Genomic DNA, 25424 nt, shown 5'->3' on the forward strand with positions numbered 1-25424 from the left:
ATACCGGGACAGTGACGACCCTGGGTATTTTGAACTTTTTTTCCTTTGGCGATTCTTCAATGCATGATATTTTGTGAATCTAATTGTTTGTTGTTGTTGTGTTTATGAAAGCGCTGCACAACAACATGATGGCGTGACACTTCGAAAGACGCCTGAGTGCCGGTCTCCACCCAGAAAACTTCGGAGACTCTGCACTGATGAGACCGCGAGGAAGAGCATGTCTGGTAAGTCCACCGATGTCGAGCAAGATTTGATCAGTTGGATGAGAATTATTTCACTTTAGTGATTTAAATCTGCCGTGTGAGGTGAGATGTTTCACCTGCATTGTTTCATCTCAAACATTCTGTTTTTCAGAAGAGAGCAGCAGTCAGATGAACTTAAGGAAGAGGAAGAGAGTCGAGACAAACACAGAGACTGACCTCCCCCCCGCCAAGAAGAGGAGGCTGGACAGCCATTGTCACTTTTAATTATTTAAAATCCCCCAAAAAAAAAAAAGTGTTTGAGAATAATAAACATTTCTCATTACATACATCTCCTCTCTGGTGTGTGAAGGTTGTTTTGTGCATTTCAGACCTCGGTCTTCACTGGTGCACCGTTTGAATGAATCCACCCCTCAACAACTTCTTTATCGCTATAGAAACATGTTATTTTGCAGAAATGCAGTGTGAAGAGCCATTGCATCAATGACAGATACTCATGTAGACAGAATACATACCTTTACTGATTAATCAAATCTTGGCTGCTCATCTCCTGCTGCAGCTGCATAAAAAAGGATTTGACTGCTGAGTTAAAAAAGTTTAGAAAGTTACAGTGGCAATTCTGACCATGGCCATAGGAAATAGTTCTTCTGTATGTGTGTAAGTAGATGGACACTAAAACAATGGTGGCTTCCAGAGTATCATGACTCCCAGACCATATTCTCCTGGAACCTGCTAGTTTTATAGTCGGCAGTCACCTGGAACAGCAATACAACTTGGTCTTTTGTCCATACGGATGTCCCTGAACTCGTCTGTTCACCTGTGTGTGGTTTCCTTGGAAAAACAATCAACAACACCCACTGGTGCACTGCAGACACTCCAAACACAAAAAGATCCAACGTCTGCTACCACCTACTCCACAGCAGACAAATAATGTCGTTGTTTGACAAGATTTCAGGATCATTTAAAGAAAAAAAAGATGTTTGTCACCCTCATGGACTCCCAGAAGTTTCAGGAATAGCAGAAATAATTCCTGCATGCAGCCTCCTCCAGCTGAACTCAGATCCATCAAGTACTTTTGGATTTGTCTTGGTTGAGTACAGAACTGACTGCCATGTATGCCACAGAAGATTTTACATGAAAATCTCCCTCTGATCTCCTGGATTTCCTTCAGCAGAAAAGTCTGATTGAGAGCATGAGGGATCTGTGACCATTCCCTTGTCCACTGCTTCTGTCCAGTGGACATTTCAGCCCTGATGTGATTTAAAACTTCTGCCAGAATAAGACATGCAAGCTCAGAAAAAGAGTCATTCAACACTGATTGAGGAAAGAAAAGAAGCTGAATTTTGTGTACAAATAATCTGGATTTTTGGTGAATAAAATGTTGCAATTTTTCAAAATAATGGGGCAATTTTATGAGGTCATTGATGCTTTTTTATGCAGCTGTCGCAGCAGCAGAAGGAGAGTTGTTCACTCTGGGTTAGATTGTAAAGTAAAAGCATTTATTCTGGCAAGATGATTAAATGTGATGCAACAGATCTTTACGCTGCGTTTCTTCATTATAATGTATATAACGTGTTTTTATAGCCATTAAATAGTTATTCAATCAATTAATCAACTTTTTTTAGACAGCACTTTTTTACACAGTGATGTAATACAAAGTGCTTTAACAAGAATTAAAAACAGTGCAAAGATGCAATAGATGAATAAAAGCAAATGAACACACATGCACACATGCAGACACACACACACATAAATGCAGACATGCCAAGTTGAGGGGTGGATTGATAAAGACCGAGCAATACTCAAGACCTTGGAGTGAAATCCATGACCCACCACTGTTCCACATGTAAAAAGGGCTGTTGATGTTCACTGACACTGATTTATCATCTGCATAAGTATCATAGGAGAAGTTTTAATATTTCATGATCTGAGCCAGAGGGAGCATGTAGATGTTGAACGAAAGAGGCTCAAGGATGGAGCCCTGAAGAACCCCACAAGTCATTCTCATGTGTTCAGATTCATGCCAACCTTTTGATGCAGAATTGACAGGCACCGGCAGCCATTAGTTCGTTTAACCGAATGTGATGAAACTCAGGTTTGACGGTATTCCTGTACTGTGCACATGATCACACCCAACACGCGCTCTACCTCCAAGAATTCCTGTAAATCTCTTTGACAAACTTTGTACAGTGCTTTAACTCATTCGTGTGAGACCTGCTTTCCACTATACAGTTGCAATAAACAAAGAAAACCAAACTGAAATTGACTGTTTATATATTATAACACAACAGCAGTTTCATCACCTGCCTCTCAGTGAGAGTTTCCTACACTAGACTCCCGCCACCTGATGGATAGATGGATGGATCCAAAGGCTAATAAATAGATCGACATTGTTTGATCAGTGGGGGGACAGAGGATGGTTGTATTGATAGACAAATGAATTTATCGATGGGCATAAAAAAACCTTTGGATTAATGAACAAACAGGACAAACAGTAGAAGGATGGATCAATAATGGCTGCATGGATTGAAGGACAAAAAGACAGATGCCATTGAAATGGATGATTGATAGATCAACAAAATTACAGTTGTTTTTGACCTGATTCATGTCAAAGTCCTGGATGTGAGTGAATATATGATTAAAATCCAGATGTTTTTGGAGTAGTCATCTAAACTATTGGAAACAGAGGCTTATTGGAAGCTGAAGCTTTTTCCAATCAACATATGAAAGAAATACAGGCTGTTTACAAATCAAACAAGTTCATCACATATAAAACAAATATATATCAGTCAAATTATTGGGATATTTATATACCAATAACATGATTAATCGCTTACTGATAATCTAGCAACACAATCATCCTTTTGAAATGCTGCTATTCTATTCTATTCTATTCTATTCTATTTTATGATGTCAGCATAATGAAGAATGTTTGTTTCTATTGTTAAAAAGAAAAAGAAAAAGGAAAAATTAGTTGTGTTTTGCTGTCAAATATACCAAAGGTGGAAATTTTGATGAGTAAAAGGTTAAAAAACATTTTGATTCACAAATCGATTTCTTTCTCAACTCAAATTGTTTATTTGTTCTCTGCTTTCGTGTCAGAGTGTAATGAGACATTAAATTGAATAATTGTCAAGAAAAACTGGAGTGTTTTTCACATCAAACCTCTTGTGTGTCATTCAGAGGGCGCAGCCTCACTTTCTGCTGTTTCAAGCACTTTTTCAGCCAGAAGAAGATGATTCTGGTGGAAAGTGTGGCACTGCTGAGGACATGGTGGTGGCGGCATCATCATCATCATCATCATCATCATCATCATCATCATCATCATCATCATCATCACCATCATCATCATCATCATCATCAGATCCATACGTCTGCGAGGAGCAGCTCATTGAACAGCAAAGACCCACAGCAGAGAAAATCAACATGAACATTAAATACTGAGATAATAAGGTACCTTAACAACTAAAGTAATAATTTAAGGTCGACCTGAGGAACCAACACTGGACTCTGTTATCCAAACAAAGAGCTACAACGTTTGGTGGTTGATTTCTTTCAAAAACAGTTTTTGAAGTGAACAAACTTTTCTTGTTTGCCAGCAAACACCAGTTTTATCACCTTTGATGTGTTAACAGAAAAATATAAGAACTAGCAAATACTATTACGTGTAGTAGTCCATGGCGATATATGTCAGATTCATATGTTATATGTTCATTAATATGTACTGTCCCTATTTAAATAAATAAATAAATGAAATGAAATGACTCATGGAGGTCAGACGAAGTGATATTTTAAATGTTAGTGACTTGGATATTAGGGTGTAAATGTTTGAGATATTTGTGTTTTATGATTATGGTTCAATATTTCATTTACATACATACAAACATACATACATACATTTATTGACATAGTGAATTATAATTTCAATGTACTTATATAGTGCCAAATACAACACAACCATCTCAAGGGACTTTAAAAAAGAAAAACAAAAATTCCACTTGAGAAGCATAGGAGATGGTGGAAAGTGAACAATTCTCCATTTACAGGCCGAAACCTGGAGCTGGACCAAACCATTTCCACCTCCCCCCCCCCCTGATAATTTGGGCCATTCCATTTGATCCTTTGATCCCTATGATTGGTTTGTTTCTTGCCTTTAATCTCGTCCTTTGAAGTCCTCTGTACTTTTGTGACGTGATCCACCAGCAGTTCTGGGTTTCTCTGTGTGGTTTGGTCTTGGTTGGTGTTGGTTTGGTTTCGGTTTGCTCTTCGTTTGTTCTCGGTTTGGTTTTGGTGCTTTCATCGTCGACTGCCTGCTTTGAGAGACGTTCTGGTCGTTGTGAATCCCTTCACTGTTCCATCTACAACTCTCAATTGACTTGTTGGATCCAGCTAATTGAGGTGAGTGTCCTGCTGCTTCACTGCAATCAGTAGACCAGTCCACATTTCAGAATCTTAAAACACAGGATTTGATGTTAAACAGTCCTAATGAACTCTTCTCCTATAATTCAGAACAATGCTGGGAGACACCATTTCCTCGCCCACCGGTGACTACCAGGTCATAAAGATCCTGGGCAGTGGGAGCTTCGGGAAGGTCGCCCTTTGCAGCAAGGGTCAAACCGACCACTTGGTGGCCTTAAAAATCATCGACGATGAAAAATCCATCGCTGGCTCCAAGAACGAGGTGCCGTACAAGAACAGTCACTCGTATTTCACTTGCATCGCAACAATTCAAAAACACTGGGTATAACGTGAGCTTTTCTATGATCTGCTGTGATTCCAGGCCAACTTCCTGGACATGATGACCGGTTTGGGCTCTCGGAACTTCAACATTGTTGAATATTCCGGCGCCTTCATGTCCAGCCATGGTCTATGCCTGGAATTTGAGACGCTCGGCATGGACATATATGAACATATGAAGGCTCACGTCAAGGACACGCGTCTCAGCCTGATGGACATTCGGCCAATCATGCAGCAGGTTTGACTTTCTTATCTCCTTATTTGTGTGCTGCGCTGTTTCTCTTTCAACGTGTTGTTTTACTCAAAATTCAAGCTGAAACATCATTACACAGTTTGTTTCGCTGTCTCTTCAGTTGTTTGATTATTAGTGTTGTTCTCTGCTTTGTCTCAGATGGCCGAAGCTCTTTGTTTCCTGCATCACATCAATGTGATCCATGCCGACGTCAAACCAGAGAACATCATGCTTGCCAACCATGAAGAGGAACCATGGAGAGCCAAACTGATAGATTTCGGCACGGCTCTTAATGACCCGAAAAATAGGATCGGTCACATGATCGGAACTCTTCCATACACGTAATTACCCAAACTCTGTTCTGTGGATGTGAACAACTGTGTAGCACTGAACGCTGACGTCTCAGTTTTTTAGTCAAGCTCATGTGTGACCGAGCCATCGTGAATAAAGTGTGTTTGTTTCCTCCTCAGAGCCCCGGAAATGTTGATGGGAGCCCCGTTTTCTCACGCCATTGACATTTGGTCATTGGGCTGCGTGGCGGCGGAACTTCTGATCGGAGATATTCTGATGGCCGGGAAACGAGAAGCTGAAATTGTAAGTGTTACATTGAATACAAATAGATCACTTCATCTCCTTTGACTAAGAGTTGCAGTGTACGGTCACTGAATTTTAGTGCTTAAGGATAACTTTTAATGAAATCAGAACTTTTGTGGTTTGTTTGAATGTGTAATGCAACATTGTGCTTCGCCCACAGGTGAGAAACCTAATTTCACTTCGCGGAGACGTCCCCGACCACGTGATGGACTCAGGATGTCGGACAAATAAGTTTTTGGAGAAGTTACCGTCGTTTGAACAGCCCGCCCCTTGGTCTCTGAAGGTATGATTCATGGTTTCCGTCTAAACAGTGTTGGGTCAGACTAGATTGTTGTTTCTTTTCTTGGAACTACCATCACCTACATGTCGACTGAATGAAATCTTTCCTCTCTTCAGTCAATCAAGAAGATCCAGCGGTGTCCAATCAAAAGTCTGGCAGAGCTTTTGAAGGTGAGTAAAATCTCCTGGAAAACACCTGTTGTTGTGATTTGAACATACGGGTTTATGTGTTTTTCTCACTTCTATTTGTTTTCTTCTGTACCCGCAAGGTTCCTGAAGGAACTCCACTGGAGGACGTCCCAGCTGAAGCACGTGACCGAGCGTTATTTCTTGATCTCATCGAGCAGATGCTAAACACCGACCCTCACCAGCGGATATCAGCCTTAGGTGTCCTCCAGCATCCATTTTTGACGCTCGGTCACCTGGACAGCCGCTACGACAACTAGTAAGAGGCTCTCAGATGTTTGGTACTTCATCAGCCGGCACACAGACAAAGTTGTTAAACTCAATGATTTATTGTCCTCCAGTCTACAGCGGTCCATCAAACTGATGGAAGTTTGTCCATACTGGCCAGTTATTGGACAACAAGTTCTTCCCTCGGGCAACAGCAGCCCTGAGCAACACAGCAGAGCGTGTCCGTCCACAAAAGACCACCTGTCAGGACGGAAGAGATACCGGGACAGTGACGACCCTGGGTATTTTGAACTTTTTTTCCTTTGGCGATTCTTCAATGCATGATATTTTGTGAATCTAATTGTTTGTTGTTGTTGTGTTTATGAAAGCGCTGCACAACAACATGATGGCGTGACACTTCGAAAGACGCCTGAGTGCCGGTCTCCACCCAGAAAACTTCGGAGACTCTGCACTGATGAGACCGCGAGGAAGAGCATGTCTGGTAAGTCCACCGATGTCGAGCAAGATTTGATCAGTTGGATGAGAATTATTTCACTTTAGTGATTTAAATCTGCCGTGTGAGGTGAGATGTTTCACCTGCATTGTTTCATCTCAAACATTCTGTTTTTCAGAAGAGAGCAGCAGTCAGATGAACTTAAGGAAGAGGAAGAGAGTCGAGACAAACACAGAGACTGACCTCCCCCCCGCCAAGAAGAGGAGGCTGGACAGCCATTGTCACTTTTAATTATTTAAAATCCAAAAAAAAAAAAAAAGTGTTTGAGAATAATAAACATTTCTCATTACATACATCTCCTCTCTGGTGTGTGAAGGTTGTTTTGTGCATTTCAGACCTCGGTCTTCACTGGTGCACCGTTTGAATGAATCCACCCCTCAACAACTTCTTTATCGCTATAGAAACATGTTATTTTGCAGAAATGCAGTGTGAAGAGCCATTGCATCAATGACAGATACTCATGTAGACAGAATACATACCTTTACTGATTAATCAAATCTTGGCTGCTCATCTCCTGCTGCAGCTGCATAAAAAAGGATTTGACTGCTGAGTTAAAAAAGTTTAGAAAGTTACAGTGGCAATTCTGACTATGGCCATAGGAAATAGTTCTTCTGTATGTGTGTAAGTAGATGGACACTAAAACAATGGTGGCTTCCAGAGTATCATGACTCCCAGACCATATTCTCCTGGAACCTGCTAGTTTTATAGTCGGCAGTCACCTGGAACAGCAATACAACTTGGTCTTTTGTCCATACGAATGTCCCTGAACTCGTCTGTTCACCTGTGTGTGGTTTCCTTGGAAAAACAATCAACAACACCCACTGGTGCAAAAGTTTTTATTTCATGAGAACAAACTAGTACTTTCACTATTAAAGTTTAAATGATGTGTTTATCAGGTTCAAGCAGTTTCAACCAGTTTTATTAAGTGGAGTTACTGCTATTTTCATTGCATCAGGAGTGGCCGAAATGATGCTCCACACGGGATATAGAGTAATTTAGGAAGAAAGTTTTTATTTCATGAGAACAATCTAGTACTTTCTCAATTCAATTTTAAACATGATGGACTTAGCAGTTGCAAGCACTTTCAAACAATTATATTTAGTGGAGTAACTGCTATTTTCATTTCATCAGGAGTGGCCGAAATGATGCTCCACACGAGATATAGAGTGATTTTGGAATAAAGTTTTTATTTCATTAGAACACACTAGTACTTTCACTATTAAAGTTTAAATGATGTGTTTATCAGGTTCAAGCAGTTTCAACCAGTTTTATTAAGTGGAGTTACTGCTATTTTCATTTCATCAGGGGTGGCCGAAATGATGCTCCACACGGGATATAGAGTGATTTTGGAAAAAGTTTTTATTTCATTAGAACAAAGTCGTACTTTCTCATTTCAAGTTTAAACATGAAGTGTTTATTAGGTTAAAGCAGTTTCAACCTCTTTTATTTTGCTGGATTTGACTGTTAAGGTCTTTTCATCAGTTGTGGCCGAAAAGATGCTTCAGAGGAGATACTGAGTGTGTTTTTAGAATAAAGTTTTAATTTCATTGTGATTAACTCGTACTTTCACTTTTCAAGTATCTTACCCAGATAAATGTACACTAACCCGCTATTGCTCACCCAAGGTGCTAACACCACCCTGTTAACTTGAGAGAGGTTACAGTTAGAGCAATTAGCAACCTTTAGAGTTGTAAGCTACAGGTGTGACCATCACCTGTGCATTAACAACATTTTGGCACTTTTCAAAACACAGCTTTCGCGTGACTCCTACCATGGGTAGTCAGAGACACTGCGTGCTCGGAGCAGAGACTCCTCGGGAGCCACATGACCCAGCCCTGCAGACTGTGGTCGCTGGGCTCCTATGCCTCTCCACACAGGAGAGAAGAAACCTCAACAGCTACAGCTTAGAGACCTGTGAAGCAGAGATCGGGCAGCTGTTAAGCTATGTGAGGAACCCGGTTGGTCAGGTAGAGTTCACCATTCCGGATGTGTTAGGCCACATTGCACTGCTCTACCAGCGCAAGGCCGAGCTGCAAGCTCTCGAAGCTCAAGAGCGGCTCTCCCAGCTGCAACTTTACAGTTGGCAGCTGAGGATTAACAGTGCCCAGCTGAAGCTGGAGAACTCCCGCCTGCGACAGGAGATCCAGGCCAGGGACGATCAGGCTCCTTATACGGAACCTATTGGGTTACTAACCCGAACTTCTGCGAAAGAAGTCAAAACAGACACATCATCTGATGATTCATCAGACGATGAGTCAGGTTATGGCTCTCAGAACAATGAGCCAAACCACATTGGGGTAAAACCTGGTGCAGCTCTCAGCAGAGACGCAGCACATCTCCGCAGTCTGGAAAATGTCCAGTCAGATGGACAAATTGCCCCAGTTATGCGCATTCTTGAAGCTGTCCAGTCAGGTGGACAGCCTCCTCCAGGTCTCTACAATCCTGAGGTGGTCCAGTCAGGTGGACCGCCCACCACAGGTGAGTGTAGACTTGGAGCTGTCCCGTCAGGGGGACAGACTGCATCAAGCTTCCCCGCAGCCATGGCGAGGGGGGGGCTTGACACACAGCCAGGGGGGCGTGGCACAAGACACCTGCCCAGTGTTGTGGGAGTTGACTGCATCCCACTGAACCGACACCCAGTCCCCCCAGCTTTTCACTTTAAGGACCGCAGGGTCCCGGTGTGCTCTGACACACATCCATCGGTGCTTAGCCGCACCTCAATGCGCTCTCACAGCTCTTTCACTCCTTTTCAGGAGAATGAAAAGAGTTATTTTGCAGCACCTCACCGTGCTATCAGCTTTGGTCCTCCACTCACTGGAGACCCTCTTGGTCATCATGACCCTCACTCTCTCCACCGGAGAGAACCAGGGGGGTCTAGCTCAGATGACTCGGACCATTCCGGTCCCCCAAGGGAACGTGGTCTTCGGACCCGCCAACTTGAGTCCCTTGCAGAGGACATAGAGCAGTTCAACCCAAACAACCGGGAGGTTAGTATAGAGGACTACCTCCGGGAGGTTGAACGCTGCCTCCTCGACCTGCCTCATCCTTCGTCACGTGAGAAGCTGAAGCTTCTCTGGAAGACGACGTCCAGGAGCGTCCATGTTTACATGGAATCCCTCCCACTTGCCGTCAGAGACCATTACTCATCCCTCTGTCATGCACTTAGGGAAGAGTATTCTCTGTACAATGATCCTGCCTCTGCAACCTTTGGTGCACTTGCCATTACTCAGAAGGAGGCGGAGCCTCCCAGAGAGTACTATAGGCGCCTTAGGGCCGCCTACTTCCAAGGCCGCAGTGCACCGGGGTTGGATGAAGACCAGACTTTAAAGTCGCTCTTCATTAACAACCTCCACAACAGTGTGCGGTTCGATGCCGCTCTGTTCTGCAGGACCAAAAACCCCACCATGAAAGACCTCCGCAAACACGCGCAGATGGTGTGGGAGCTGCGTCACAGTTCAGGTGAAAACCATGATGGTGACGCAGGCGTCCTGAGAACGCAGGCGACCGGAAACACGAACCTGTCACCTGTAGGTCACGAGGTCCCCTCCCCCACACTTGCTGTGGATGGGGGACCCGTTAGATGTCCACAACCTCGACCACGAGGTGGACAATGGCCTAGAGTTAAGAGATCAGGCAGACCGAGACCTCACCACTCCCAGCGGAGAGGTAAGTCTCACAACCGAGGCCGAGGTCAGACCCAAAACCACTGGGACGCAGACGTCCCACAGTGGATTAAATCCTGCCTCAAGGAGGTGATGCAGGACCTGAACCCGCCTGGTCAGAAGGGACCCGGCTCCCTTGAGGAACCGGACTCCCGGCCCCTGTCCGCATGACTAGGCCGGTGGCCTCTCCCCTCTGCACACAAAGTTTGCTTTGTCAAGAGGAGGAGGAGGAGGAGATCCAGGAGGTCAAAGAGGCCCTCAGAACCAACAGAGGAGCCCCCTTTGACAGTCTTGGGTGATCTTGTACGCAATGGCACTGCCAACCGCGTATACACTTCAGTGATGGTAGGGGGTGTAGACACCCTCGCCCTGCTTGATACTGGGTCAGAAATCACCCTCATGTGTTCAGCCACCTTCACGCAGGTTGCTAGAACCATGCGTGCCCTAGGAAAGCCAATTCAGGTGGAAGAGTGTAGCATAAACATCAGAAGCTTCACTCAGGACGTGTCTCCCATCACTAAACGTGTCTGGGTCGACATAACTTTCCAGGACATGTCGGTGACACATCCCATCTATGTCACTGACCTGAACACAGAGGACCTTCTTATTGGTCAGGACCTCTTAAACCGACGGGCCGTGCTGATGGACTGCAACCAATGGCGCCTTTGGTCCCAAGTCACCAGCCCGACTCCCCTTGGCCCTGAACCAGGCCACCAAGCTTTCAACAGCAGAGTCGATGCCATCCAGTCTAGAGGTCCCCTACCAATACTTGGGTCTCTCCCAAAGTTTGACCCCAGCCAATCCACTTCAAGGCTCCCTGACAGTCAGCATCCGCCGCAGGTGACGAGCCGAGACCCAGTTCAAGCACACCACTCTTTACTCTTGTCACTGAAGGACGTGAGTTCTTCTTTGTACATGAGTACTTCTTTGCACACCCACCACACCGTGGGGGGTGCACACATGAATGGAACCTCGGTTCCGGAGGCACCTTTGGCGCGCTGGTCTGAGAGATCGGCCACCGACGCCGGCCTGCTTAAAGTTCCGAGCCACCGCTCACTTTCAGCATGGTCACTCCAGACCTTAACCAAGGTCCCTGGTTCATGTGCCTCCTCGACTCACCGTCCAGATCCCGACCCGGTGATCTGTGACCCATCTCTTCCGGAGCTGAACAATCGTTCAGCCAACCCGCGGGTCCATAATCTGGCACACGGTCAGATTAAAGTGACCGCATTTCCATCTTTAGAGGTGTCAACTGACAGTTCATTTCACAATCTTGAACTGATGGTGCCTCTCACTGACAACCTGCTGTCGTCCCCCACCGGTGACGACACGCATGACACCGCTCTCCTCATTCCCACAACCAAAACCATCACCAGCGCTCACCATGTTAACCTCAAACAGGTTCTCCATGGCACAAAACCGAGCACTGAAGGTGACCTGGTTGTGCAGGCTCTGATGACTCAACCAGAGAATACAGACACTTCAGGTAAACAGACCACGTCTGTACCAGAAGAACCTTATTCAGGTTTCGAGTCAAAGACCAAGCCACACCCTGCTAAAGCTAGCGCTTTACACAGCAGAAACGAGGAGATGCAGTCATTGAGGTCTTCCGCGATTATCACACGATCTTCGCGCGGGTCTCGCACGAAAGGGGGGTCACAGACCCCCACCTGGCGTGCGTCCCCACTGACCTCGAGGCACCGCCATCTTGTGTACACCAGTACATACTCTTTCTAGCTGTATACGCGGTAAAGCGGTGCTGGACCACGAAGGTGGTCCCCGCTAACCAGTAGCAGCTAGTTTCTTCCTTTGGCAACCGCCAGTCCGCCTGGAACCGGTGCCACTTCGGCTACTTAGACCCACCATCGGTGTCTACCATCCTTCTCCACACCATGATGAGTAACACTGCTGCTCACGGCAACCCTCATCTATGTGGGCGACTTCCTCATGCGTCACTGCACCTGTGAGGAACATTTAGCCGAGACACGACACGTCCTTTATCAACTTCTGGTAGCGTGAACCAAACTTGCTCTCAGCATAGTGGGGTGCCGCATCAAAGTTGAATTCATTGGGCTCATAGGTGGCGCTGATGGGACTGAACCCCAGCAGGGAGAGTTCATGCCAGTCAAAACCTCAGAGCCCCGACTAACGTGTCATAACTTGGGAGCCTCCATCTTGACACAGCCATTCCGGCTGCTGCCCTCCTTCTGAACCAAGCGTTCAGCCACTGGAGCTTCCCATCTTTGGTCGACTTAGACAGGCACACATGCCACACCCAGTGTCATGGTTGCCCTGTACGACATTTTGGTAATGGAGGCCAACCTCCATTCACCAAACCACTCCTAGTCATTCTCCCAGGTTGACCGAGTCAACCACAGCACCACCCACATACTCCGGTATGGCAACAGCGGTGGTGCAGATGGAGACGTGAGCCTCCAACGGGTGTGGGTGACCAATCGGTCCACCAGACACCACTCCACAGGTGCCACTCCCTCCAAAGAATGACTGGTAGAGAAATGACCTTACACTGCACCTTCTGGACCAGCCAGAAGAGGTCAGTGTTGTCACGGCCTGCACTGCAGAGCCACTCAATCAACTTACTCCCTCGGAGTAAGGTCAACTCCTCCCCTAGCGAGGGGGGAGAACCTCCATTCCAGGAGCAGAACAGATTTTAATCAGTAGGGTTTAGTGACAGCATGCTCAACTCCCATCAGGTGCATGTACTAACCCCTGCCACCATCAGAAATCTAACCCTGCCTCCTTGGACAACGTGAGCAGTTACAAAGCTCGAGTTGAACCATTCAGGGAAATATAGTCACTGTAAACTCATATCCAGCTCTGTTAACACCACTTAGCATGCCTTGGACTCAGTCGAGTATTGTTTAGGAGAAATAACCCCTGTGTGTAGTCAGAGATCTACACGAGATCGAAGGGAGAATAGCTCCTCCGTTAGCAGCTTCAGTACAGGTAGAACCACCTTACTTAGCTCCACTAACCCGGGTTGAGCAATTTGTCAAGACTAACACCACCACGGTTATACGACATTCACAGATACATCTGACAGTCTCGGCAGTGCTATTTTAACCTCTGTGAAACCACAGAGCCAAGAGTTGTGATTTCTTCAAAACTTAGCCATTATTAACAGAAATAATGTGTACAGTTTGAAGCCTCTGTAGTGAAAGTTGGGTTTTGGAAGGGAACACACACGTGCACCTCCACACACCACACTTCACTCTCACTCCAAACCGGAGCAGGTGCACCAAAACCCCCCAGACGGCTGGTGGCTTTTGGACACTTGCTCACTGGTGCAACCACATCCACAGTTTACAGATCAGACTCTACTCCTTGTATCCGGTACCTCCGCTTTTGTAAACTTGTCCTCGAGCTGCCTACTAACCCATTTCCCTCCTGTTCTTCAACTTTCCTGCCCTTTCCTACCTCTTTCATTTTCACTGGTGATGCACTTGTAAGAAATGAAAGGTATGAAGGCTTAGATAGTTAGAACAGGAATAGTAGGTCTGCCCAGACTAGCCTTACCCTGCCCAGACTAGCCTTGCCCTGCTCGGACAATAACCTCCTGTATGAACTGTTGGACAGAAATGACCTTGTGTTCCACAGGACATTGGGACATTCACAGACTCATAGACGTTTCGGCCCAGGTTTGCTCCAAAGCCTGAGATCCGCATCCCACTCTTCGGACCAAAGGGGGGATGTTGGGGGCCACTCAACCTCATGGAAGGGGGAGGGGGGGACCACGTTTTGAGAACAAAGGACCACATGCCTACAACTGAAAAAGTCTGCCATTGGTCACGTGATCACGTGACCAATGGCCCCCATCACCCCCCCCGTCCAAGGTGCAATACTAGAGGCCAACGGCAGGGGGAGCCTGAGAGCTCCCTCACCAGCTGGAATGTCCAGGGCGGGCCCTCCGTCAGGATTGGTCCACATGACCCAGAGCCGGCTGGAAACCCGACACCAGCCAAAAGGTATAAAACACCCCCGCGGGGGTGATTTCTTCCTCTCCAATGTTGAAACTTGCGTAAAGACGGACGCATCCGTTTCGCACGGAGACGAAGTGCCACGTGTGCCCGCTGACCGGGCCCGGAGTTCCACACCGAGCCGGATGAGCCGACAACCACCGTGGAACTACTTCTACTTTTCCCTTTTTCCTTTTTTTCCTTCTTCACCGGAGTCCGAGTGTGCAGCTGGCAGCGCACCCTCCTCCCGCATGCAGACCTGAAGCCGCTTCTTCTCCCCCCTCCTCAAAAGAAGCGCTTGATCCTCCTCGGATCATCCTGTGGACTTTTCCCTGTCCACAGACCAGTTTAGCTTGTTTACCTGGGACGCCAGAGAGAAAAACAAGCTCCAGCCGGGAAATCAACGCACTTTCCCGGCCGCCGGCAGCACGTTCACCCTCATCAAACTGAGTAAGGCTTAGAGTCTGGGCAGGCAATGAGAATAACGTGACTGTAATATTGCTGTGTGTTTATTATTGTGTTGAAGTCAGGGACCTGATCCCTGTTTCCAACCCATCTGTGTCTGCGCGTTGGATTTACATCCACGCGAACCTCCTCTCTCTCTCTCTCTCGCGCTCTCTCTCAACCTGCACAGACCATTTCTAGACTTTGTGTAGTCCAAGACAGTGTGCAGAGCTGAACATATTCTGTCCACTGCCCTTCTCCCTCCTCTTCTCCTTTCTTTTTTTTCTCTCCCTCACTAACAATCGCAGCAGCCGCGTGCTGCTGCATGCGCTCTGTGACCGTGTGTAGTTCACTGTCCCTGGGAAAACTCGGCCACGAGCCCCCAGGCGCGCTCCAAGCAGGCTCACGAGCCGTGCACGAGCACAGTGATGTCACGCCGTCCAGAAGAGTGCGCCAAGCGCCTCTGGTGGCCGCGTTGGTGATTGCAATCTCTTGAAAGACCGCCACTCGGTGGACAAGTCGAGTCATTGCATTCTCCCTCCGTGCGCCGCCGCGCCCCTAGTGGTCGTTCCGGTTACTGCCTCGAACCAGACGCCTGCCGCCATCTAGTGTCCGTTCGAGATCATTACACCCACACACACTGACCCTCCAACGCCTTCCGCCACCTGGTGGACGTTCGTGGTCATTACACCCCACTCAGGCTTCCACACACTCACTCATACACACTCTCACACACATACACACACACACACACCCTCTTTCTTTGTACATAGTGTTTGCTGTTTAATAGATTAGATCTTCGTGTTTGATTGTTTATTACTTAATTGTGTTGTTTTAATAAATGATTTATGAATTATTTTTTAATAAATACTTTTTGTTAATAAACTCATTTTAACTGAATTGATCGATTCTTGGTTATCATTGTGTATTTATTGTTGACAATTCACTGGTTTGTAACAGTCTGTGCTCGAAGCTCACACCTTCCTTGTTATTTAATATTGTTATATTTACACAGAAATATTAACTTTACTTAAATAACCCTTTTTGACAAACGAGACTGAAATTTGGTATTAGCTATTTCCAGCTTAGCTGGTGGTGCCCCGATTTAATTATTATTTGATAAATAACCAATTTATGCAAATTAATAATTTTTATTAATAAATTATTTTTGATAATTTATTAACTTTTGAGTAATTACTCAATTACTCTAGGAGTTGCTGATGAGTAACTAACCGTTTACTTCATTAGTAATTCCAATTTTTCCTAAATTACTTTCAGTAATCTATTACTTTCAGTAATCCATTACTTACAGTAATTATTTATGCTAATTACCAACCATAAATCCCAACAGTGTCCAGGATGTACAACGCCGCCGCGAATCAATCGAGAAGCTGGAAAAGTTTTTTATCGTCCTAAAAGTTTCCCGTGTTGCCGAGCAGGTCTTGGGGATGATGCCGACGCTGGCGGCGAGCACGCCGGAAGAGGACAGCAAAGCGGACGCTTCCAACTCGGCCTCTCTTTATAAGGTCGGACTCCATCTTTAACCCCCGCTAACCTACCCCCCCGTCCCGCCGAAAGCCTGACCTCGCCTCCGTCCGCTCCCCAGGTGTCCGACGCCACGGGGTCCATGACGATGACCAAGGTGTCCGAGAAGAGCCCGTTTGGCAAGGAGCTGCTGGTCCGTGACGACTGCTTCATCCTGGACAACGGCGCCAACGGGAAGATCTTCGTGTGGAAAGGTGAGGAAACGCCACTTGGCCCCGGGCCAGCGAACCGGCGCCCGCTGACACGCACACGGAGGAAAAGTGACAGTTGTGAGACGCTGCAGATATTGGATAACCGATTTGATGAAATTTTAACGAGCGCGGTGAAAAATAACGGTCTCGGGACGTCGGCACTTCTTTTTCTGAAGGTGGGTGACAGTCCGAAGGGAGCCGGCGACCTCTGACCTCTGACCCGACAAGATTACGACAGAGACGCTTTCACTTGTTGCAATCAGAGCAAACAAGCAAGTCTCAGGTTGAACCTCCGTGTTTTAATCTTTCGACATTAGGGGAGGTCAAGGCCACGAGCCCTGAAGTGTCTGTTATCTGGACGCCAGAGGAGTCAGGCGAACGTATGGACGGTGTTACGCTGATATGACGCCTCAAAGACCTCATTTTAAACACACCTTTGACACTTGTTTTCCTCCCTGAAGCAGCTGCGCAGTGCCGACGGTTCAAACAAACTTATCACAAGCTAAAACGAGTTCCATCAAAATATGTCAATCATGTTTTATTCTTCACCAAACATAAATTATATCATCGTAACTATCACTGACAAAACTCATAATTGAGCTCATAATTGATTATTATTAGCTACTAGACACATTGAATGTTGACGACTCATCAATTTTGAGGGTCAAAATTTCCAATTCAACCAATCTCAAATGCCACTGTGGTAAAATTTTGGCAAATAAAGCAAGTAAATAGTTTATATTTTATCTCTCCAACACAAGATTGGATCTCGGATACCTCCAGTCGTGACATACAGCTTTATAAGCGCTGCTATATTTAGTTAGACGAGTAAATATGTTGTTCTCATTTCCAGAAACAGATTGTATGACGAGAGCAGGAAGTGAATCTTTCTGTTTTTTTTGTTTGATCCTCCACCAGGTAACGGAGCGAACGCAGAGGAGAAGAGGGAGGCCCTGCAGATGGCCGACAGCTTCATCGAAAAAATGAATTACCCCAGGATGAAAACACAGGTAAAGGAAAAAAAAAAAAAAGAACAGACTGCAGTGTAAACATTGCTAAGCTCAGTCAAACTGTAACCGGAGAGCAGTAGCACGTTATGAGATGGAAAATGAGTGTTTACCCATCTCACTTCCCGGTGGCTCACGCCTCTCGTTTACTGCAGGCCGTAAAGTTTATGTGTGTTTCAGGTGGAGATCCTGCCGCAGGGGAAGGAGACCATCATCTTCAAGCAATTCTTCAATAACTGGAACTGAACGTTTCACCAGAGCCTTCAACCAAAACTGCACTGGAGCTAAAAGCTGCATATCCTGACCCACAACAACATAGAAAACACACTGGGGATTATATATATATATATATATATATATATATATGTGCTGTTACGAGTATGTACATATTTGTAAGATTCTGTGCCGACGGAGCATGCTGCAGCCTGCGCTGGTAGAATCAGATATCTGATGCCACTTTTATAAAAACTGAAAACATTTCGAGATATAAAAACGAAAACCTTGAATAAATTGATTTTTTTTTTTTTTTCTACATTTGTTCAATAGTGTCACAGGTTTGTCTGCATTTGAGAAATAAATCAGAAACTGCTTACTAGAAATGTTACCGTGGTTACGTTTTTTTCTTTTCAACACTGGGGTTTTTTTTTTCAGGTCTGTTCTGTTAAGTGACGATACGCTGGAGGAAATGTCACCGCCCTTCACACTCGCTTTTACATAATTTCTTCTAAACTATGCCCTCTGCTGCCACGGCGACACAAAAGTTACCTGCAATCATGACAATCTGCAAACGCTCCGGCTCCAATGGGAGCTTTGAGTTCAAGAGATTTTAATAAACAGCTTTTCAGTTTGTGTTTTTAATAATACTATCAGTTTAGACAATACAATACAGTGAAGCCAAACAAACAAACAAGTCCTAGAAATATACAAATCCTATTCTTAAAGTACATGAAATTCATGGAATTGAAGTCAAACCTTCTATTGGATGACTCAAATGTTTCTAATTACACGTAAAATAACACAAAAACATTTCTAATTTTCCTTTTTTTTTTACGGTGGCCTGTGGATGTGTGAGCACTGACAGCTTAGATATGAAATGCAGTTTAGATTAAATCTTTTTTGTAGATCAGAAAAACAAAAATGTTTGAAATGCACATAACTTATGGCACACATGAATTATACTTCCTGTGTTGAAACATCAGAAGCAGTGAGGTTTCAGTTCGTGGACACTGAGGCGGAGAACATGATGCATGATTCTAGTGTTTCATTTGATTTGGTGTTTATATCCCCGTATAAAGTCTCTGCAGGAACTCGCCACTGCACACGCATTCAGACTTGCACGTTTATAATGTCACGTGTTTATTGCCGCTGATGAGAGAAGGCTGCTCGACGACGACGATCCACCCTGAGAAGTTGATTGGTTTGTTTTTCTTCATTTGCATAAACCATCATCCAGAATTACACGTGAAATGTGAAATCCTCCCTATTAACAGTCCATTAATGACCATTTTAAATGATAAAAGGATGAAGAAACTACAAGCAGAGAAAATAAGGAGTTGAGTAAAAAAAAACAAAAAACAGCAATTTATTATAATCAGTGGGATCTTATTTGGACAAGAAGATCATTAAATAATTCAAGAGGACCACAGAGTGCAGAGTTTGAATATTGAAAGGGGAGAGACAAAGTTGATCGTATTGATATAATCAAATCTTTATGACACTGAGAGATGCAATATAAATCTAACTTGACTTTATAATGCTTTACTCTGGGAAGATGTGCTCGATCACAGTTTGGTGGGTTAAATTCATTCTTGGAGGTCTGTGTGGGTGGAGTTTTCATGTTCTACCTCATGGATGGATGGATGGATGGATGGATGGATGGATGGATGGATGGATGGATGGATGGGGGGGGTATCTTGGGGTATTCTAGGTTTTTTTAATATAAATTCTGTTACAGGCAGTCGGGGTTGGTGTGTGGGTGTACGTGTTTCTAGACAAAAGTCTTTATGTGAAGCGTTTTGTATTACATCTATGTACGAAATGTGCTCTATAAATAAAGTTTATTTTGATTCTTTTGTTTGTTTTGAGAAGAGATCAAACATGCCAGCTTTTCACCATCTTCACACTTCAAGAAGCATTTCATAACGATCTTGATTCTGCTTCTTCAGAATCAAGAACCTGATAGTGCTGATAGTATTGGGGGTGATAGTGGATCACCCCCAATACAGCGACTGTTAATATCTGAACAATTGTCCTCTGCTATTGTGGAAACACTTGATACTGTCAGGGAGTGTGTGCGTCACCGCCGCTGATATCAGGAGGATTATTGCTGTTGTAAAAAAAAACAAAAAACCTGCTCATGTCTTTGCAGGGCAGCTCACGTCCATTCTTGTCAGAGAGCTCTGCTTTCGCACCGCCCTCCTCTTGCCATCTCACGTGGATGTATATATAAAAAAAAAAAGTGTAAAGCTCAGGCATTGGAAAAGGTTGGACAGGCGGCAGAGCTGGTTCAGTTTCCTCTGGCAGAAGAGCTGCAACCCTGAGCTCTGCTGAAGGTGAGACGCGACCGATCAATATATTTATCAGAGCTGATTTTAATTCTACTGGCACCTCGTGTTGTCTGTGTGTCGTATTGATTATATTGTACCTTTAAATCCACACTAGTAGGGTTAGTGAGTTTGTTATTGGAATGTCTCGAATTAATTATCAAGTAATTTAAAGTGAATCTATGTTTTGCATTTTTTTGTCTTTTTTAATGAGAGAATGTTCAATTACTTACCAAATCTGTAGTTTTTGTTGTTGTCGTTTTTAAGAAATCGTATTTATTATGTGACGTTTTCTTCTCCACAGTAACAATTATGGAAACCTCGACAGCAAAGAAGAAGGGCATCCTTAAGTTTGCCCAAAGTATGTCTTTTTTTATTGACTTGTTCATTTCATGTCTGTTGTTTATTCTGTCTGCCTTTCACAGTCCTCAGCTGTCCTCCTATATGATACTCAAGCCTGAGCTGATGCAACAAAGACTTGTAAATAGGTCAAATCTCACTAAGAAAGGAATATTTATTGCAGTTTTTTTTATGCTTTCTTGCTGAGCGATCAGTGTCAGTGAGCCATTGAGAAGTTCAGAATTTGACTGAATCCCAACCCCACCTTGTCCTCTGCTTCTCCCTCCACCCAGAGGTGCGCACCCTCCGCTTTGAGAAGAGCGCCGCCAAACAGAGCAGCACCATTGACGCCGTCCGCTGGGACGTTCCCGACCTGGAGCAGCCGTTCAGCTCGGCCCCCAGCAGGTCCCTCAACGCTCACACCAGAGGCCCACAGGTCAACCACACAACTTTCCCTCTCAGTCGCTTGGAAAAACTTCGATGCGACGCCACAAATGTGTAAAAACAAGGCCGAATGCGGAGCATCCCGTACTGACGTGTGCCATACTTGTTGAATTTCCAGCAGCCAAACATCCGTAAGCCCAGCCTGAAGGATCTCAGCAGTCTGCAGGAGTGCGTGCAGTTTATCCACCACTGGAAGGAGCAGGTGGACCAAGTCTCGAAGGTTTGACCTGCGAACGAGACGATTCAAACAGTAACTCAGCAAGTCGATGTGAACTTTGAGAGGAGGTGGTGGGAAAATAGTCTGTTTTCACTCTCAAAGTAATTAGAATGATCACAACGTGAAGTCCATGGGCAAAGAAACCTGTATTTTTCCTTATTTTCTTTTTGTAAAAATCAAAATAGATGTCATTCCTCCTTCTTATTGGCCCCCGTTTGGCTTCCACGTTTTCTTTTGCGCCCCCTCAACTAAAATAAGTTTAACATCTTAATATAAAGTGAACAAAAGCTTTAGAACGAGGAAGCTCTGGCGTTTGCTCTTATTATCCGTATCCCTCATGGCAAAGGGGCCGGCTGAGGATCCCAGTTTAAAAAACAAAGGAGACGATCAATTTTTTTTTTAAGGGGGAAAATGAGAGAACGTTGTGTTTCAGGTTTATATACTTCATCATTTCACTGCTGGTTTGCTGTGTTTCATCAGGAAAATATGCTTTCCTGCATTCCCCCCCCCCCTTCAGAATACAGATAAGTGAGGGATTTACAACCACAGGTATTGTAAACATATGTTCATATGTGGACCGATGACATGGTTAACACACCTTCAGATAACTCATGTTCAGGGACACATTGACCTTTCAACCGAGCACATAGGAACTGCTGGGTCATGTCAGGTGGAACCGTGAAACATGGCACAAAAGTGGAGTGAACTAAAGAGGGATCCTCTTGTATGACGGTGTGCGTCGTGTTTCAACAGGGCGGCGGTGGTGCCGGGGAGGGCGCCGGTCAGCAGGAGGCCCGGCGGTTGGAGAAACGAGCCCAGCGCAGCCTGGAGGAGAGCAGGAAGCTCATCCTGGAGTGGGCCGACGAGCTCCACCACGTCGACGAGGTCAGCGGAGCTCGCGATGGGCGCTTTGCCCTCAGGAAACACATGCCTGAAGGGGCTTCTTTAAAATCTAACCCTTGACTCACACTGCTCTGGTGTCCTTCAGCTGCTGAGGGAGACTCCCTGGGCGCCGGACGGCTGGGAGCAGGAGGCCGGTCGCCAGGAAGCACAGATGCAGATGATGGAGTGGGCCAAAGAGCTGCAGGTGGCCACCGAGGTACTTAGCCCCCAAAATAGCAGTCAAAGACATGCACGGCACGTGTTATTTCAACTGAACTGAAAAGACCTGTGCTGGCAGAGTTGCGGCATGCAGAGCAACAAGCTGCGGAAAGTCGTGCACCAGCTGAGCCAGAAGAAGAAGCTGCTGGTCCGGCTGGCGCCGCTGCTGGAGTTCATCACCTGGTCTCTGCTGAAGGAAGACAGCTCGGTGAGTCACAAACACTCCCCAGTCTATTCCGTAGAAGTGAGTTGAAAACAGTAGACAACATTTGAAGGGGCTCTTTTCCAAGTCAAATATGAAGATTTTATTCCTGTCGATAAGAGAGGAAAAACATAGCTGAAGCCATAAATGAGAACGTTCTTCCCGCTGCCAAGGTATGACAAGTTACGAGCACATTTTAGCAAAGCTGCCATGTGAGTGAACCTTTCGCACGGTTTCAATAAACTCGATGATTCAGTTTATGTGGCGGTGATCTGCCACACGAAGCGTAATTCACCTCTGATGAGATAAAGAAATAAATTTAATCTCAGCAGGAAGTTTTAAGGTTTATTCAAACAAGCCTTGGCAGGAAAACTGAAGTAAAGTCAATGGATAACAGGGAATGACCACACATGAGCAACATGTTTTCATCCTTTGCAGGGAAAAGTCCCTCAGATGTGGCTCCTGGCCAAGCAAAGGACCTGGAAAGCAGGAATTCCGAGATACATCCCCAAGTCAGGTGGGTCTTCATGGATCTTTGTCCAAGTATTTAAGAGGAAAAATGACAAGATGAATATTTTTATTTGACCTCAGTTTTGGGCTGTGTTTGTGTGAGCTGGACTGGCTCCGCCCACACATGCCCATCTATGGGAAGAGGAGGAAGTACTCCCTCTCGTGGTGCCATGTGCCAGAGCAGAGCTGACTAATTGTGGGAGGAGTCAAAGGGCCTATCTTGACTGGGATTGGCTAAACTCCAGATGACACTGTATAGGGCTTGATTCCTGATTGGCTGGTTGGAGCAACACACTTTTTACAAACTGAAACAAGCCCGGGAGGGAGAGGACACACTTTCTTCACTTCTGATGCGTTTTACTGTTGGAAAACCATTAGAAAGGTTTTGCATAATACGACCTCTTTAAACCTCCAATACAAAAGTTTTCTGGTTATTTCTCTTTTCAGTGTGGAGTTGGATTTGCAGTGCAGCAGGTAAATATCCTCCCCTTTATCGAACACAACCTAAACATACGTGCCATTTACAACTTCGCCACAACAAGCACACTCATCTCTCTTTGTAGCCGACGTGATTCTCGACCCCACGACCAACAACCCCTGGCTGCTGCTGTCAGACGACCAGCGGCGGGTCCAGGAGGCCCGCTTCGTGTCCGACCTCCCCGACTCCGCCCAGCGCTTCGACAGCTGGCCCTGCGTGCTGGGCAGGGAGGGCTACGACTGCGGCCGCCACTACTGGGAGGTGGACCTCCCCAACAACGGCTGCTGGCGAGTGGGAATGACCAGCGCCAGCTCCAAGCGCCACGGGCACTTCCCCATGACGCCCAAGCAGAACTACTGGGTGCTGTGGCGCAGCGCGCACCACTTCTACGCCTGCAGCAAGCCGGAGGCGGAGCTGCACGTCGGCCTCGTGCCCCGCCGCCTCGGCGTCTACTTGGACTACGAGGAGGGACAGATCTCCTTCTACGACGCCGAGAACAAGTCCCACATCTACACCTTCACGGGGGCCTTCAGGGGGAAGCTGTACCCGCTGTTCGCCCCGATGGACGGACACACTCTGATGGTCGTCAGAGAGCCGCACAGGATCTCTGTTAAATGAAGAAAAGCACGTTCAGGACGGCGTAGAAGAATTATCTTGACATTTTCTTTTTTGACTTTGTTCTCTAAATGCACAATCCTCTGTCTGCAGATACTGGTTTCTATATTGTAGCTGTAATACAGCGGCGCACGTTTGCACCTTTTAATGAACCTCGTGGCCTTTTTAAAGCCTTTTTCACAGATCGACCTCCACAAAGCACGAAAGGAGGTTAAGAATCTATTTTCCCTTAATGTTACTGGAGCATTACTGCCGAATTGCTCCATCTGTTTGAAAGTTGAGCTTCAGTTGAAACCTAAACTAAGAAGAGTTAATGGTCGTGTTGACAGAAAGAGAAAGTACATTTATCTAATCACACCACTCCAACTGTGACTCAGATTGTATGAAATTGACTTTATTTGAAGAAAAAAAAAAAAAAACTCGACCGTGGGTTTACGTGAAAATATTTCAAGCGAAAATGAACATGAAATAATACATTACCTTTTTCATAAATTGAAGCAAGCGGCCGAAACAGAGTGGAAAAAATTGTTTAGACCCACATGGAAAGAACCTATACGAGGATATATGCACATATATGAAACTTATAAGCAGCTTATATGCACATATCTGCGTATATATGCCACTTATAGGCGAAATTGAGGTGCATGTATGTGAATATACAGGCCATATAGGTCTCCTGCTTCTTTATTTCCACATATATATAGGCCATATCTCACTTTGGCAACTGTCATACATTATCAAGGCAATAACTAAGAAGTAACTAAAAAACAATTATGCAAGAAGAACATATAGGTGCATATATGCACACATATATACGTGCATATATGTATCTATATAGGTACCTGTATGCACATATTTGTGTACATATATGTGCATTTATGTACATATAATATAGGAAAATGGCCAGTTTTATACATGTCACATATATTAAAAACCTATATCAAAGCCTATATTAAAACATATATGTTTATATAGGTTCTTTCCATGTGGGGATTTCCATGATAGTTGCATGTATTCAGAGATAGGACTCTGTGAGCATCTTCTATTTGTTTGCACTTTGCGGTGCACCTTTGTACAGAATTACTATCTGACATGAATAAATGTATGTTATTCTGAAGGTTTCCTTGTGACCACTTTTGCATTTTGCACACATTGGTACGTTTGTGGAACGAGCTCCAGCCGGAGCAGACGTGCGGCGCC

General features: G+C 45.3%; 2 protein-coding genes across 2 annotated transcripts; both read left to right on the forward strand.

The window, feature by feature from the left end:
• Positions 1 to 5328: 5328 nt before the first annotated feature.
• Positions 5329 to 18270, forward strand: LOC308139123 (macrophage-capping protein-like; the record flags this gene model as incomplete). Its single annotated transcript, XM_080508468.1, has 6 exons — positions 5329 to 5510; positions 5640 to 5763; positions 16472 to 16558; positions 16639 to 16771; positions 17687 to 17778; positions 17956 to 18270. The coding sequence occupies 6 exons, from the start codon at positions 5329 to 5331 to the stop codon at positions 18019 to 18021; spliced, it is 684 nt and encodes a 227-aa protein (XP_080364594.1). The 3' UTR covers positions 18022 to 18270.
• A 2360-nt stretch (positions 18271 to 20630) lies between these two features.
• LOC308139124 (uncharacterized protein) lies at positions 20631 to 24227 on the forward strand (the record flags this gene model as incomplete). Its single annotated transcript, XM_080508469.1, has 9 exons — positions 20631 to 20679; positions 20951 to 21093; positions 21220 to 21321; positions 22072 to 22203; positions 22307 to 22417; positions 22499 to 22627; positions 23060 to 23138; positions 23579 to 23605; positions 23695 to 24227. 9 exons carry the CDS (start codon positions 20631 to 20633, stop codon positions 24225 to 24227), a joined length of 1305 nt encoding a protein of 434 aa, XP_080364595.1.
• Between the last annotated feature and the right edge of the window lie 1197 nt (positions 24228 to 25424).

Source organism: Blennius ocellaris (genome assembly GCF_963422515.1).
Source record: "Blennius ocellaris genome assembly, chromosome: 14".
NCBI classification, from domain to species: Eukaryota; Metazoa; Chordata; class Actinopteri; order Blenniiformes; family Blenniidae; genus Blennius; species Blennius ocellaris.